At 40.1% G+C, this 14,273-nt stretch overlaps 1 protein-coding gene across 1 annotated transcript; it reads right to left on the minus strand.

The window, feature by feature from the left end:
• Positions 1–10: 10 nt before the first annotated feature.
• Positions 11–8,563, minus strand: LOC308321690 (galectin-9-like). Its single transcript, XM_080772752.1, has 9 exons — positions 8,431–8,563; positions 7,347–7,435; positions 6,350–6,557; positions 5,339–5,461; positions 4,374–4,442; positions 3,878–3,943; positions 2,946–3,034; positions 1,911–2,067; positions 11–521 (listed from the first exon to the last, which is right to left on the minus strand). Exons 1-9 carry the CDS (start codon positions 8,470–8,472, stop codon positions 375–377), a joined length of 990 nt encoding a protein of 329 aa, XP_080628878.1. The 5' UTR covers positions 8,473–8,563; the 3' UTR covers positions 11–374.
• Between the last annotated feature and the right edge of the window lie 5,710 nt (positions 8,564–14,273).

The following is a 14,273-nucleotide window of genomic DNA, read 5'->3' on the forward strand; positions in this document are numbered from 1 at the left end:
AAAGGCAACGTTCCACAGCAGTGCCTCAGTGGCATTTATTCTTTTTAAGTTAAAAGGCACTACTAAATATATTATATGACTAATATGCCATATAAAAGTAATGAATTTTGGTATAAAAAGTAAAAGACAAAAAAAAGAATAACAAAAAAACTAAATATTTGCTAAACATTTTAGTCACTAGTAGGATTTTACAAATTATACAACCCTTTACATTAAAACTTTACAAAATAATCATTCCAAGACTAGGGAACAAATTTCACAGGGCTGCTATACACGTAAAATATGTGTCATAAGAAGTTTCACATTGATTTATCCAAACTGAACAATGGCTTTGAAATGTCCCAGACTCCCAGCAACATATTTCTGTCTCAAGCCTATACCGAAACAGAAGTCAAAGTGACGTCTCCACCAATCTCCAACATGTTGATCTGCTGCAGGACGGTGTGGCGATGTTTGTAGGTGTGTGCCTGGTTCCCATTGACCACGATCCTGTACGAGTGAGCCTCACAGCATACGGTCAGCTAAAAGAGAGAGAGTCCAAAGTAAATCTCTGTAATTCATGTGCAAATATGTAGTAAAGTAAAGTAAAGAAGAAGATTTATCATTGACTTCCAAAGCATTTTAATGTGCAGAGCGATTCTAAAAGTCTAGCTAAAAATAGTCACTGTGGATGACTAAATTCCCACATCTATGGCCTTTTAACAGCTCTTAGCACACAGAATCAAGTATAATCTTATTATGTCCCAGCAAGCACGGTCAGGACCTGGACGAATTAGTGACGTCTCGATTGGGGCCAGATGAAGTCAAACCAAGACTATAGTCACATCTGACCCAGAATATCACCTGATTTCAACCAACATAAATTTTACCCACTAAGACAGACGTCCCTGGATGAATCAGAGAGAGAGTCTGATCGAGGCCAGATCAACTTAAGTCATATCGTAACTAGTCAGATCTGGCCCAGAATAAGCTATATTATTTCAACTGGTGAAGACGTCCTGGAAATGACGTAACGATCATCCCCATATGGGCTGTGATCTGGCCTAGTCCTGAACGTCACCGGAGTCACCGGAGGACGTCATCATAACGTCATCATGATGTCATTTGGCTTGCTGGGGTATGATCTTGCATTGTCATGTGTTATATTGTATTATCTTGCATGCATTGCCATGTGTTATAGTATGTATTATCTTGCATCTTGAAACTACAGTGGTACAATTAGACAATGATGCTAAAAGGATAACACAAAAAAGCCCCCAGGGCTTGTTTCCAATCCATAGTGGCTCGCTCCATCGTGTTGTACTGTATCATGAATTATCTTCTGTTATCATAATGATTTATCAAGTATTGTCATCCAGTGGTGTAAAGTAAGTACATTTACTCAAGTACGGTACTTAAGTAACATTTTGAGGTACTTTTACTTTACTGGAGTGCAATTTCCAATACTTTTACTTCTACTCCACTACATCTCAGATGCAAATATTGTACTTTTACTCAACAACATATTATTTGAAAACATTAAAATCATCAAAGTTAGTTACTTTGTAGATTTTGATTAATACGTTTGTACTTTTACTCAAGTAAATGATAAAAATTCTAGACTTTCACTTGTAACAGAGTATTTACTGTATGCATTGCAGTACTGCTACTTTACCAACCCATTTAGGCCTAAGGCCGATTCTAAAAACGCCTTCTAAAGCCTGACCTAAGTTTTCTGAAAAACTTCAAATATTTATATAGCAGCATCAAAAAATTTACATTTTTGAATACTGTACAGAACCCAAATATGGGTGCCCGGCCTGAGGGGGTAAGATACCAATAGGGGTTCCCGCCCAGAATGGGTTAAGGAAAACATTTGAGTACTTTTCCCACCACTGTATGTATCTGTGATATATAAGCTGTGACCGTACCGTAAATGGCTGCCCTTGTTGGAAGGGCATTCCTCCAGAGCGCTCCTCACTCCCCCACGCGTTGCCATACTTGCTGTTGCGCACCACAGTGTTCTCGTTGAAGCGTGGGTTGTAATGCAGAGCGACGCCAGACTGAAAGCCAAGGTTCACATTGAACCTGCAGGAGAAAGCACGTGGGGAAAGTGTTGGTATACACAGCATCAATTTAGTAATCATTTGTGTATTTGTTATTACTAGCCCTTACCCGTTGTGAGATATTTGTCCCCCTCTTGTGGCCGTGGGGGGGTACTGCGCCCGGTGCGTTTTTAATTCACTAATAAATGTTGCATCCTTTGGTATTCTTCTCCTGATAAACTACACGGTTTGCACACATCTCACCATGCACAACGGGTGCAGCCAATGATGAGATAACACGCTGTCAGTGACATTCATTCAGACATTCAGAGATTCGCTGAATTATTATAAGGATAAGCGACATTTTCTACTGATACAGTACTCTCTTCTCAATTAACCACGTGAAACCTATGGCAATCCCTATTCTGGCGAGGTCTTAGTAGGTGAATATTCAGCGAAAACAGACAAACATTCATCAAAAATAACTGATCTATACAAAAGCTCACAATGCGTTGCATTGTAATGTCCTGTAATGTGAGCTTGTATTTTTCAGTGAAGAGATAGAGTGGGGAAAAGGAGGGGACCAAGTATAGAGCCCTGAGGGACCCAGGTCCACAATACACGGGTAATATACTGAGTAATATTACTCTATTCTATAAAAGACTACCAACATTGTATTGTTGAAAATCAGCCTGCCTAAATCGTTAAATCTTTATTCCTCTACATACAATTTCTGTTGTTTTGTGTACACAGAACTCCAATATATCTTATTTTAGGTAAGGTTCTCCTGATTGTTTAAACTGGTACTCATGTATACAAGCATTCTTAACCACTTAAACCCACATTCTTTTAGAAGGTGTGCACTGGATCATGGATTCAAGGTCAAGTTGAACATTCAATTAATTGATAATTAAGACAGACCCTGTGGCACTGGGATTAACCGCTCCCTGGATAGTGATGGTCCGACCAGGATAAAGACCACCGTTGATGGCACTCGTGTAGGGAACCGCCTAGAAATGCAACAGTAAATGAGTGTTGACTGAAAGTAGACCAACAATGATCCATAACATAACTTTATTATTTTCAATTAGACCACTCGAGCCCCATTTGTTGCTAACATTATTTGGTTTCATGTCAAACTCTTGATTTGGGTTTTATGCCTGGATATGCCAAGAATGCTCACATGAAAATAAAAATCTGCCAAGAATATTTAACCAAAATAGCCAAGACTGCCAGCATTGCCATCCATGTGTTTTTTTTTTACTCACCTTTAAGTATAGTCACAGAATATTCATATTCACTATGATCGCACACTGGATCGTTGGCAATGAGAGAGGTGCTCATTGCGTGTTCGTGAAAAAACTGTTTGAAAAACCATCCATGTGTTCAGCAGTAAGAGCCTATTGGAGATTGAATGGTGGTCGTGCCAAAAGTGGAACGATACAGGAAAGAGAAATGAGGCAAAGAAAAGTCTCTAGCGCGGGGACAGGTCGGAGGAGATTTTTGCGACCACATGGTGTCTTTGTGTCTCACTGCCCAGGAGGGTGGACGGTGGATCATAGAGCGCCAAGAGCGCCTTCTAGTGTAAAAAACAGAAAACTCATAAACTCGTCCTTGGCAGTCTGAGCCTTTGGGCAAAACTCGTCCAAACTGGTTCTTGGCAGTCAATGAGTGTCATGATTTAAAAATATTGATGCCCCCCTCAAACAGGAGATAATAGACAGCAGCTCACTCATACTTGTACTTTTCTCCCTTTACATCACTTTATTTTCTCTTACAGTCAAGACCTGTTGCTAAACAGTATAGGTTCAGGTTGGGGGGTCAAAAAGTACTTGAATACGGTTAATACTCACAAACATAGCTGGTAGATATCCTGGATAAGGATAGGCAGGAAAACCAGGGAAGGGTTGTGGAGGGACCTGAAAATCATAAGAAAAAAAACATGCAATAGGTTCATCTTGAATGTGTTCCATCATCAAACCTGTGATCATTCCTTTCTCAGAGCCATGAGCGCCATATTACTGTAGCTCATTAATGGGATATTAATGGCACCCTAACTTAGGGTGCAATAGGAGTGGCTCAGAGACTCTGATTGATGACCTATCAAGGGGGAAATTTCCCCTTTAGGCTAGTCAGTGGATACGATGTTGGCTTTAAGTTTACACCCGGGCGACCAGGTTTCGAATCCCAGGCGTTCCATCAACATTCCACCAAAATATCTGTCCTTTGAGGGTCAAATACACACAGTAGGAGCTACATACAGCCATTAAAGCCTGACATTTCGCCATTAAATCGAAATGTCATAACCATGGGGGGTCAAAAAGTACTTGAATACGGCTAATACTCTACCATTGCTGGTAGATATCCTGCTTGAGGGTGAGGATAGGCAGGAAAACCAGGGAAGGGTTGTGGAGGGACCTGAAAATCAGAAAAAAAACAACTCTCACAATGGGTTCTTCTTGAATGTGTTCATCATCAACCTTGTGGTGATTCCTTTCTCAGAGCCATTGGAGGAGACATACTGTAGCAGACAGTGTAGCTCATTAATGGGAGATTAATGGCACACTAACATGGGGTGCAATAGGCCACTGTGGGAAATCTCCCCTTTAGGCTAGTCAGTAGTCAGTGGATTAGATTTTGGCTTTACACACGGGCGACCGGAGTTCGAACATCAGGCGTTACACCTGACTTTCCACCAAAATGTCTGTCCTTTGAGGGTCAAATACACATAGGTTAATTACTTACATACAGCCATAAAAGCCTGACATTTCACCATTAAAGTCTGACCATTAAAGCCTGACCTAGCCCAAGGTTAGGATGCGATAGGCCACTTCCTGCCTACTGTATGCCACTCATTCCTCGCACCAACCTCTAAGTCGATAATAAAAGCCAAACTTCCATTGACAAGTTTTGAAGTTTGCCGTGAAACAGACTAGATGCTGACGATGTTCAAAATTGGCGGAGACACTAGGGATAGTGGTGGGTTCAATGAATTGATATGGCAATATATCAATACACTCTGTATCGATATGTGAATCGATACAGAGGCTGCTATATCGATTTTGTGGTGCGATGCAGTTTTGACATATGGTGTAGGTGCAGTGCACAATAAAGCCACGAAGTGGCTTGTGGGCCTGAAAGTGTTTTATTGTATTTGTGCTACAGAATAATAAAGAAGAGCTCTTGTAGTAAATACATGGTCATTATAATATCGTATCGTGGCCTGTATCGTGATATGTATCTATCGTGAGATTGCAGGCAATACCCACCACTAACAAATACAGTGTTTTTATTATGTTTGACTGTGCTCTTACCACCACAGGGTTCTGGAAAGCAATGGAGGCCACTTCTACTTTCCCTCCTACAGATATGGAGTCCACCCTCAGAAATGGGATGCGATGTCGATACTCCATGAAGAAGTTTCCATTGGCACTCACCTGGACAGAGCAGACAGCTGTCAAACCAACTAAACACGGATGGAAGCAACTATAAAATAATTCAAAACCCAGAAAACAGAAATACCAAAACAATACAATTAAAATAATCCCCCCTTCCCCCCGGTTTACTTCACAAAAAACATGTGATAAAACGTGCTATATTACTGTCAAGTGTCAACCAATATAGTTATACATTATATTATATTTAAGTTATCACCTATAGTGTTTTATTACATGGCTTGTTTGAATGCTTGATTCTGATTAGTCAATGGCAGAATTCAGCGGTGTGTTATTTCTGGATAATGACCGCTCCACTCTATAACAGACCGATGCCTAATAAAACCCTCGGAGCACCTGCTGTGCCCCGCTTGATTTGCTGCTGTTTCCAACATGGCAGCCATGTAAACACTGGGCAGACGCCAGCCAGTTATGGAACTTGTGGAATACTTTACACTTATGGAATATTTTCATTACCAAGCAAGGAAATACCTTGTTTTGGGTCAATTTAATAACGTATGTATTAAAGTAGCCATGTAATACGTGGGATAATGTATGGCTGAGTGGTGATTGTTTATATATAAATCAGCCTGTCGGTGATTTATCTATAAACAGTGGTATAATGGTGATTTTTTCCCCCCAGTACCACGGGCACGTCGTCGCGCGCACGTACGTGCACTCGCAGTAAACTAGGCCGGACGCGTTCTAGCGTGCATGCGCGTGCACCGCTCCGTTCCGTACCTGCGTGTGCACGTCACAGTTTTACTGGTACCACGGTGTGGTACTGCGTTCTACGACCACGACGCCACTGTCTATAAACAATGACCACTCAGCCATACATCATCCCTTACATAAGTGCTGTTGTCACTGACACAGTGTATTGAAACTAACCTGATATGCGTGACTTTGGACTGTGAACGTGAGACTGAAACTAGAGCAAACAGAGAGGCAGAGGTTCTGCTGCCTCTCTTCAGTCTCCCATTGTGAATTCCGAGAAGTGTTGGCGACCACATAAGAGAGGAAACTGTCAAATCGTGGGTTAAAATGGAAAGCGATGTCTGCGTTGGCCTGTGTCCCGCATTGAAAATTGACATGGAACCTAAAAAGAGAGAAGGGAGAGAGAGGGCATAGTAACCAATTCTTGTATAGAATATTTCATTTCGTTTAAAGTGCTTAAAGTGCTTCTTTGAGCGTTTTAGGCGACACCTCTGGTATCTACATGGACATTGCGGCACCTGTGTTTTTGATGCTGGCTATAATAATCCAAAACAGTAGTTCAGAAAAGAACAAAAGAATTACAAAATGTATTTCAATTTCCAAATGCCAGCATCATTTTGGCATTTTCCAATTTTTATCTGCTCAATGAAAAGTAACTGTAGTTACTTGAATTAAGCTCTGGGTGGAGGTATTACAGGCCTTATCAACACACACACACACACACACACACACACACACACACACACACACACACACACAATTTTGTGCTTTGGTATTCTGACAAGGCAACCACACATTATTACAAAACAGTTAAACAGCGAAAATAGTAGATCACTCACAACCTGTTGCAAAGTCTCGATAGCTTGTCGATGGGTTATTTTTGTTATGAATACAGGTGTGTCGTGACCTTTTACTTTCCCATTATGTGTTTTGTTATATGACAATTGCACCCTTTGTCTTTTTATGACATTACATTGTAGTATTCTCGTGACATTGACGAGGGCAGACTATACATGGCTGATGGTGGGTCCCATCTGGGCACATTTCCATTGAGTTGGCGGTATTTGATAATGTTGGGCTTAAAGGAGGTACAGTATGATATGATGAGGTGATGTGCACCGTCCTCCACACTGTCACAAGAAAAGGGCTTAAACAGCACACACACACTCACTTATCTGCCCCCGGTAAGACTCGTCCATTGATGGTAACGATTGTCCCCTCTAGCAGACCACCATGGATAGCACCAGTGAAGGGGATTGGCTGGAAGGAACATAAAAGCCAGTTTTTATACAAGCTATTAAGTGATGTCAGAGAAATGAAAGAGAAAGCGTTTTCCTAGTCGGGGCACAGGTCTCCGCAAGGCACCCACAACACCAGAGGGAGTTCAACAAACCATGCAACCCAAACAAATATACACTTCTATGCAAGAAAATAAATCATCATACACAGTTAGAAAAAAGGGAAGGTAAAGTATAAAAATCACACCTGTGTGAAGTGAGGGGCACTCTTATCATCATAAATCATCATGATGTAACATGTCGATTTGCTTGTCCATGACGTACATTCTCCATTCATTGTCAATGGGAATAATAATCTTTATGTAGGACAAAAATACCGATTTGCTCATCTACAAATGACGTAAATTCTCCATTCATTGTCAATGGGAATTTAATTTGTGTAAGACTACACTAAATAGCTGAATATAGGAGGGGCTAGCGCCCCTCAAAAATAGGGTGGGGGGAGGACTTTCTTTACATGACATGTAAAGAAAGATGACATGATTTTAACATGCAGGTAGGCCTATAGCCTACGTGATTATCAGACCACAATAAATACCCAACACATTTTTAATAGCATGTAGAAATATTAGGCCTAATAAAGGTAGCCTACATGTATTTTGCCCCTCATTGTAGGCTAGTAAATATAAAATAATTAAATATATGTGATACCGTTATTTTACAAGGCTACGCTAGCTTAGCTTTGTAAAATAACGGTATCACATGCCCATTTGTTCTGGCCGGACATGTTCCCGGATTCCGTCATTCCGTATGAGTCAATTGGATTTTACGGTTTTACCCGAGCTCCAAAATATAAGCCATATAGCCTATAGTCTTATTTCACAAGCCTATGCAAACAAATGGTAAACCTACCGCCATGCATCTCAAAGTTGCATGCGTTACTTATTTGAGTTATTTGATATTAAAGATAACCGGGTTTTACTTTTAATCTATACTGACGCACACTTCTGCACTTACCGGGTTCACAAACGTGCGCGGTGACTGGTGATGAAATGCCATGATCTGAAAAGGGCAGATTTATTTTGTTTTTTATCAAGAGAGTCAATTCTCTCACACAAACACAATAAACTATACAATCGAGGTTTCGTTTTCTTAGCGTTTATTCCTCATTTAGGTTTCGGTCAACCCCACGAAGGCGGTCCTAAGGGTCCTTCAAATCAATAAACTGACAGAACAGCTTTGTTCCGCATTGGCAACTGCAACTATGGCAAGTGAGAAAACAGTTATCTAGAAATAGAATCAAACAGAAATGCAGCATCATAACAGTTGATCGCATATAGACCTAGCCTATTGGTGGATTTTTTTCTCTACATTGCTCATTAAATGATGAACATGTGGCCCGCTTAAGTCACAAATTATTACTTTTTAGATCCATTTGTTTTATTTTAATTAAAGCTTTGGCAGATACAGCATACACTACAGGCTTTGAGAAAAACATATTCAAAGAGCCTATCATTGATCTGCAGTATTCAGTGTTCACAGTGCCACCCAGGTTTAACTATATCTCTATCGATCGATATGATCTATCATTTAGGCATATTTGGTGTATAATGTTCACCCAAAAATGTAGACAGTAGTATAGGCCTATATATAGCATCTCCATCATTGTCCTCAGTATTTGCCACTTGCCAGCATGACTGATGACTGATGTGGTCGCTCAAATAGAGGAGGCATGACGTGTCAGTTGAGTGGGGTGCTCTGAAGCTTAGATTGGAATTCATAAATGGGTCTGGTCCACAAAATTCGATACACCACGTGTATCACAATAGCGACACCTGTGAAAGATCTTCTATCTATGCAAGTTTGCCTTCGCTCTCGTAAACAACACCTCTGATGTTACTTGCAAAGGTGTGAGACGTACAGTACAGAAGTACAGTACAGAATGGAACAAATATAGGTTTGCTTAAGGTCAAGGCCTCAACCTTAAGTCTCTACACAGAAATGGTGCAACACTTTAAGGTCTAGCATATACAGTCTGCATGCTATTGGTCCTTTAACCAATAGGAGGATATTTAGCTGACTCTAACATCTATACATGGTTATGTGAAATCATAACAACCGGTTTCATGAGAGCTGGTTGATCTTGCCAGTTAACTTAACCATTGCCTCAATGTCGAGGTCCAACTTCCTCATTTTCTTCCTCCTGTACTCTATGTTGACCTCACCAAGCTCAATTTGGGTCCTCAGGTGTTTCGCATAATTATAGGTTCCTCACAGTCTGTGAAGTCTGTTAAACACATGTCAATTAGTACGGCATGCAGCAGGAATTGGAGGTGAATGTCCTTAAGTTATATATAGGCCAACTCACTGCATTGGCCCGCTGGGTGTCATAAGGCTGCAGGTATGATTCCTCCGGTTAGGAAATTATATTTTATATGACAACCACATCACTGACTTCTAAAAATATATGTATTTAATAGATGATAGACAATCTGACATGATACCTCCACCACCGACAGTCTCCTCATCTCCCCCCCCCCCCCCCCGTCCTCCTCTTCAGAAAAGCCCTCAATCTGCAGATTCAATGGAACAGTGGAATTTAGGGTATTGACCTAGTCTTGACAGGTGCTTGTCATTAAATTTGAATACTCACTGGGGCTCCTTCTGGTGGCTCTATCAAAACCATGGCCCTTCCGGACACTGCAAGACAATAATGTCAGACCTTTGCATCAGCCAGTCCACATAATACCACTGAATGGTGTTGATTATGTTCTGCATGTGCAGCAGTAGGGTACTGAACAAATGTATATACCAACCTGCTACAAAAGAGGTAGACTGCTCGGGGGGCACAGAGTCTGTGGCTGTCCCCCCCTGGATCCCTTCCACCACAGGCCTGCCTTGATTTAAGGATAGGGCCAGGTCCTCTGCTGGGGTGTACTCTTGTGTGGAAGGGCCACCGCCCGTGCCACAGACATAGTTTTTCTTTTTTATTGCTAAAAATAATAATAAAAGTGAGCAGCATATAAGTGAATAAGTGATTTATCCTTCAATTGTACATTTTATATTGAGACTGCAGGCACTTACCATTTGTTCTTGTGTTTAACTTTGCACTGCTCAAAGAAATCAGGCTCAAGAAATCTATGATCGGCATCATGGCTTTTCAAGGAATGCGTGTAAGTGAGGCTTGCTGAGCCCGGCTCGCCAAATCCGCCAATTCTGAGCCTCGCTTGGCTTTAGTGGAACGGAATAAACCAGGCTGTAAAGATCAGGATTTAAAAAGCCTGGCTTTGGCCTATATCCTGGATTAGTTAATCCAAGATTCGTGAAATAGGCCCCAGGAGATTTTGTGGTCAAATACTATCCATCTAACATCAACATCTAACAGTATTTAATGACTTTAGAAGTCTAGACTCTAGAAGGATTCAGAATACTAAAATAATTATATGGTCATACAATTATGGATGGTCATACAATTTATTATCCTGTTTTATCTAAATGTTTGTTATTTACTTAAATGAACATCTCTGTCACCAAGGAATGAAGGATGAGTCAAACACTGCTCTCTTGTTTCTGACTATCCAATGTAATTAATTCATAGAGCACATTTAAAACAAGGGTGTTGAGCCAAAGTGCTGGACACTCAGTAACAGTTGATGAGTGTTCAGACCTAGCAGTAGCAGAAAGAGGAATAGCATTCTCCAAAGTCCTCTAATAAAAAAGTTATTGGCCATATCACTGGCCTTTCTGGTCAATAATTAAAACAAGGGGTCAAGGTTTAATTTGGTTAATAATCAACCACGAAAAAACATTCAACAGGGCTGATTACATATATTATACAAATTTAATTTATTTTAAGGGGTTCCAACAAACAGAAAATGTTGTACTGTTGCTTTGTCTTACCCAGAGTCAGGGTAATCATCAGAATGCAGACCAACATTATACGGAGACGAGGGGACATCTGTTGGAAGACCAAGAAGTTGAGAATAAGATATAAATACATATATATACACTATAGTCATCCTGCTATATAAATATACCATTCAACATCTTATGTAATTAAACAATGAAAATGGTTGCAATGCTAAATTAATTTCCACAAGGGTGCTTCTTGTTCAGCCTCAGATTTTGCCCACTAGAGGGCAAACTTTCTCAATAGTCCAGCAGCCGGCTGACTGCATGCTTCCAAGTCCCTTCTTATCTTTCCGTTTGGTGCTTTAATCATAGAAGAGCTCAACTTGGGTGTTTCAAATAAATGGACATCAATGCTTTGATTGTTCTTAATATTTCTCAAACGAGCCTTCACTTTCCTGCAGGTAATTCTCTGGGGTGTTTTGGAACCAAACACATATACATATTCAGTGTTGGGGAAGTTACTTTGAAAGCGTAGCTTGTAAAGCTACAAGTAGCTCACCATGGCAGTAGCTTGATCAAGCTACATAGCTACCCCTGGAGAAATGTAGCTTGTAAAGCTACAGCTACATGGAAAAAGTAGCTCAGCTACTTTTTATTTTTCAGCGTTAAATTGAGAATGTACATGCGGTGCATATGAAACAAAATATAATATCCTACAAAAAAGTCACATGCCACGATGCCAGCTGAAATATGCCTCTCAACGGTTTTATTTAAAAAAAAAGACTTAGAGACTTACACAAATAAAAGAGGATCTGTTGAGGATACTGTGTGTTATACATGGCATTTGATCGTCAATGTTAACACATCTTAACTGTAAAAAAAGAGACCCTTGTATAATGAGATAACTACACCTACATTATAACTAAACAACTGTTACATGATGACATTTGATCGTCAACATTTGAAGACCCCTGTTCTAGACAGATTTTCCCCCATTTAAAGAAAGGATAAAACAATTAGAGGCAGCTGTTGGCTTGTCAAGAGCTGACATGCCCTCAAAGCAATCAGAAAAAGGAACAGTCCTTGATTTTTCAAAGGGGGTTCTAGTACAAGAATTAACACAGCAACTAATGGTCAAAATGAATATATTTATTTCATGTTATTGCCCAAAATTGTAGCTTGTAACTTGAGTAGCTAAGCTACCAAAAATGACCCAAAAAGTAGCTGAGCTACTTGACGAGGTACACCAATATGAATGTAGCTAAGCTACCACAAGCTACAGCAAAATGTAGCTAAGCTACGTAGCTCAGCTACATGTAGCTTAATACTCCCCAACACTGTACATATTCAACGTTTCTTTACCTATAACTGTGATTCCTCCGGTATCATTTTCATGAGAATTGGGCACAATACGTTTCCATACGTGTCGGATACAACTCCGATTGAATCTACAGGCTTCTTACTTGTATCTCAATGTCATACAGTTTGCGTAATGCAATCACATCTGTGGCCCTTATAACTGGAGTCAGATTTAACAGTTTGTTGCATGTGGGCATTCATTATTAGATCTTTGCGCCCAAAACGACTGGTAAGCATTTTAATGGCATTGTCATAGCCCAAATTTTTTGATTCTCGTAGAGGTTTTTTTCGATTCTGACGAATCTAGAGAGATTCGTCAGAATCGAAAAAAAACCTCTACGAGAATCAAAAAATTTGGGCTAGCATTGTCATAATTCTGGTCTGATAAAGCCAATCCCGCGACTACATTGCCGCTGTGCCACTTAAATATGTGAATTTATCAGACTTACTGAGACTCGCCATATTGACTCACATCTCCAGTGAACTTCTCAATGGTCAGTTTAGGCAGTTTGACGGACTGTTGTCTTGTCACTGTAGGTCTATTTCCCGAGGCCGTGGATGCGATTTCTCCTTCCTCATTTCTCCTCAGAATGCGTTTTATCCTCGTCTTTCTCTCACATATTGCATCCATGTATTCCAGTGAGTTATTCACTTCTTCATCCATAGATAGATCTTGTTTAGATCTCTCTCCCGGGTTTCGGCACCAAATGTAGCGGTGCAAATACCATCAGACAACTTCTTGCTTGCAATTAAGATTTCATTTTATTTCCTATGGTTTAACAATACTAAAAACAGGGGAAAGGGGAGGTGGAACAATGTTGGCATCAAGGTCAAACAAATCTGAATCTGCAGAAGGCAGCTGTCACTTCCTGCCTATAAGCACTCACAGCATGGGCTCAATCCCACTGATTAGGGATGTATTTAATGACTTTAGAAGTCTAGACTCTAGAAGGATTCAGAATACTAAAATAATTATATGGTCATACAATTATGGATGGTCATACAATTTATTATCCTGTTTATCTAAATGTTTGTTATTTACTTAAATGAACATCTCTGTCACCAAGGAATGAAGGATGAGTCAAACACTGCTCTCTTGTTTCTGACTATCCAATGTAATTAATTCATAGAGCACATTTAAAACAAGGGTGTTGAGCCAAAGTGCTGGACACTCAGTAACAGTTGATGAGTGTTCCTCATTACAGACATAGCAGTAGCAGAAAGAGGAATAGCATTCTCCAAAGTGGCCATCACTGGCCTTTCTGGTCAATAATTAAAACAAGGGGTCAAGGTTTAATTTGGTTAATAATCAAACACGAAAAAAACATTCAACAGGGCTGATTACATATATTATATAAATTTAATTTATTTTAAGGGGTTCCAACAAACAGAAAATGTTGTACTGTTGCTTTGTCTTACCCAAAGTCAGAGTCAACATTATACGGAGACGAGGGGACATCTGTTGGAAGACCAAGAAGTTGAGAATAAGATATAGATACATATATATACACACTATAGTCATCCTGCTATATAAATATACCATTCAACATCTTATGTAAATAAACAATGAAAATGGTTGCAATGCTGAATTGATTTTCACAAGGGTGCTTCTTGTTCAGCCTCAGATTTTGCCCACTAGAGGGCAAAAG

This window comes from Protomyctophum bolini, assembly GCF_963924005.1.
Source record: "Protomyctophum bolini genome assembly, chromosome: 9".
NCBI lineage: Eukaryota > Metazoa > Chordata > Actinopteri > Myctophiformes > Myctophidae > Protomyctophum > Protomyctophum bolini.

What these genes read in the sequence shown, in the direction of transcription:
- LOC308321690 (XM_080772752.1), bottom strand. Translation starts at nt 8,472, where the DNA reads ATGGCATTTCATCACCAGTCACCGCGCACGTTTGTGAACCCG. An exon ending in CTTTCCAGAACCCTGTGGTG is followed by an intron (nt 4,443 to 5,338) that starts GTAAGAGCACAG and finishes TCTGATTTTCAG; the next exon opens with GTCCCTCCACAACCCTTCCC. An exon ending in AACAAGGGCAGCCATTTACG is followed by an intron (nt 522 to 1,910) that starts GTACGGTCACAG and finishes TCTCTCTTTTAG; the next exon opens with CTGACCGTATGCTGTGAGGC.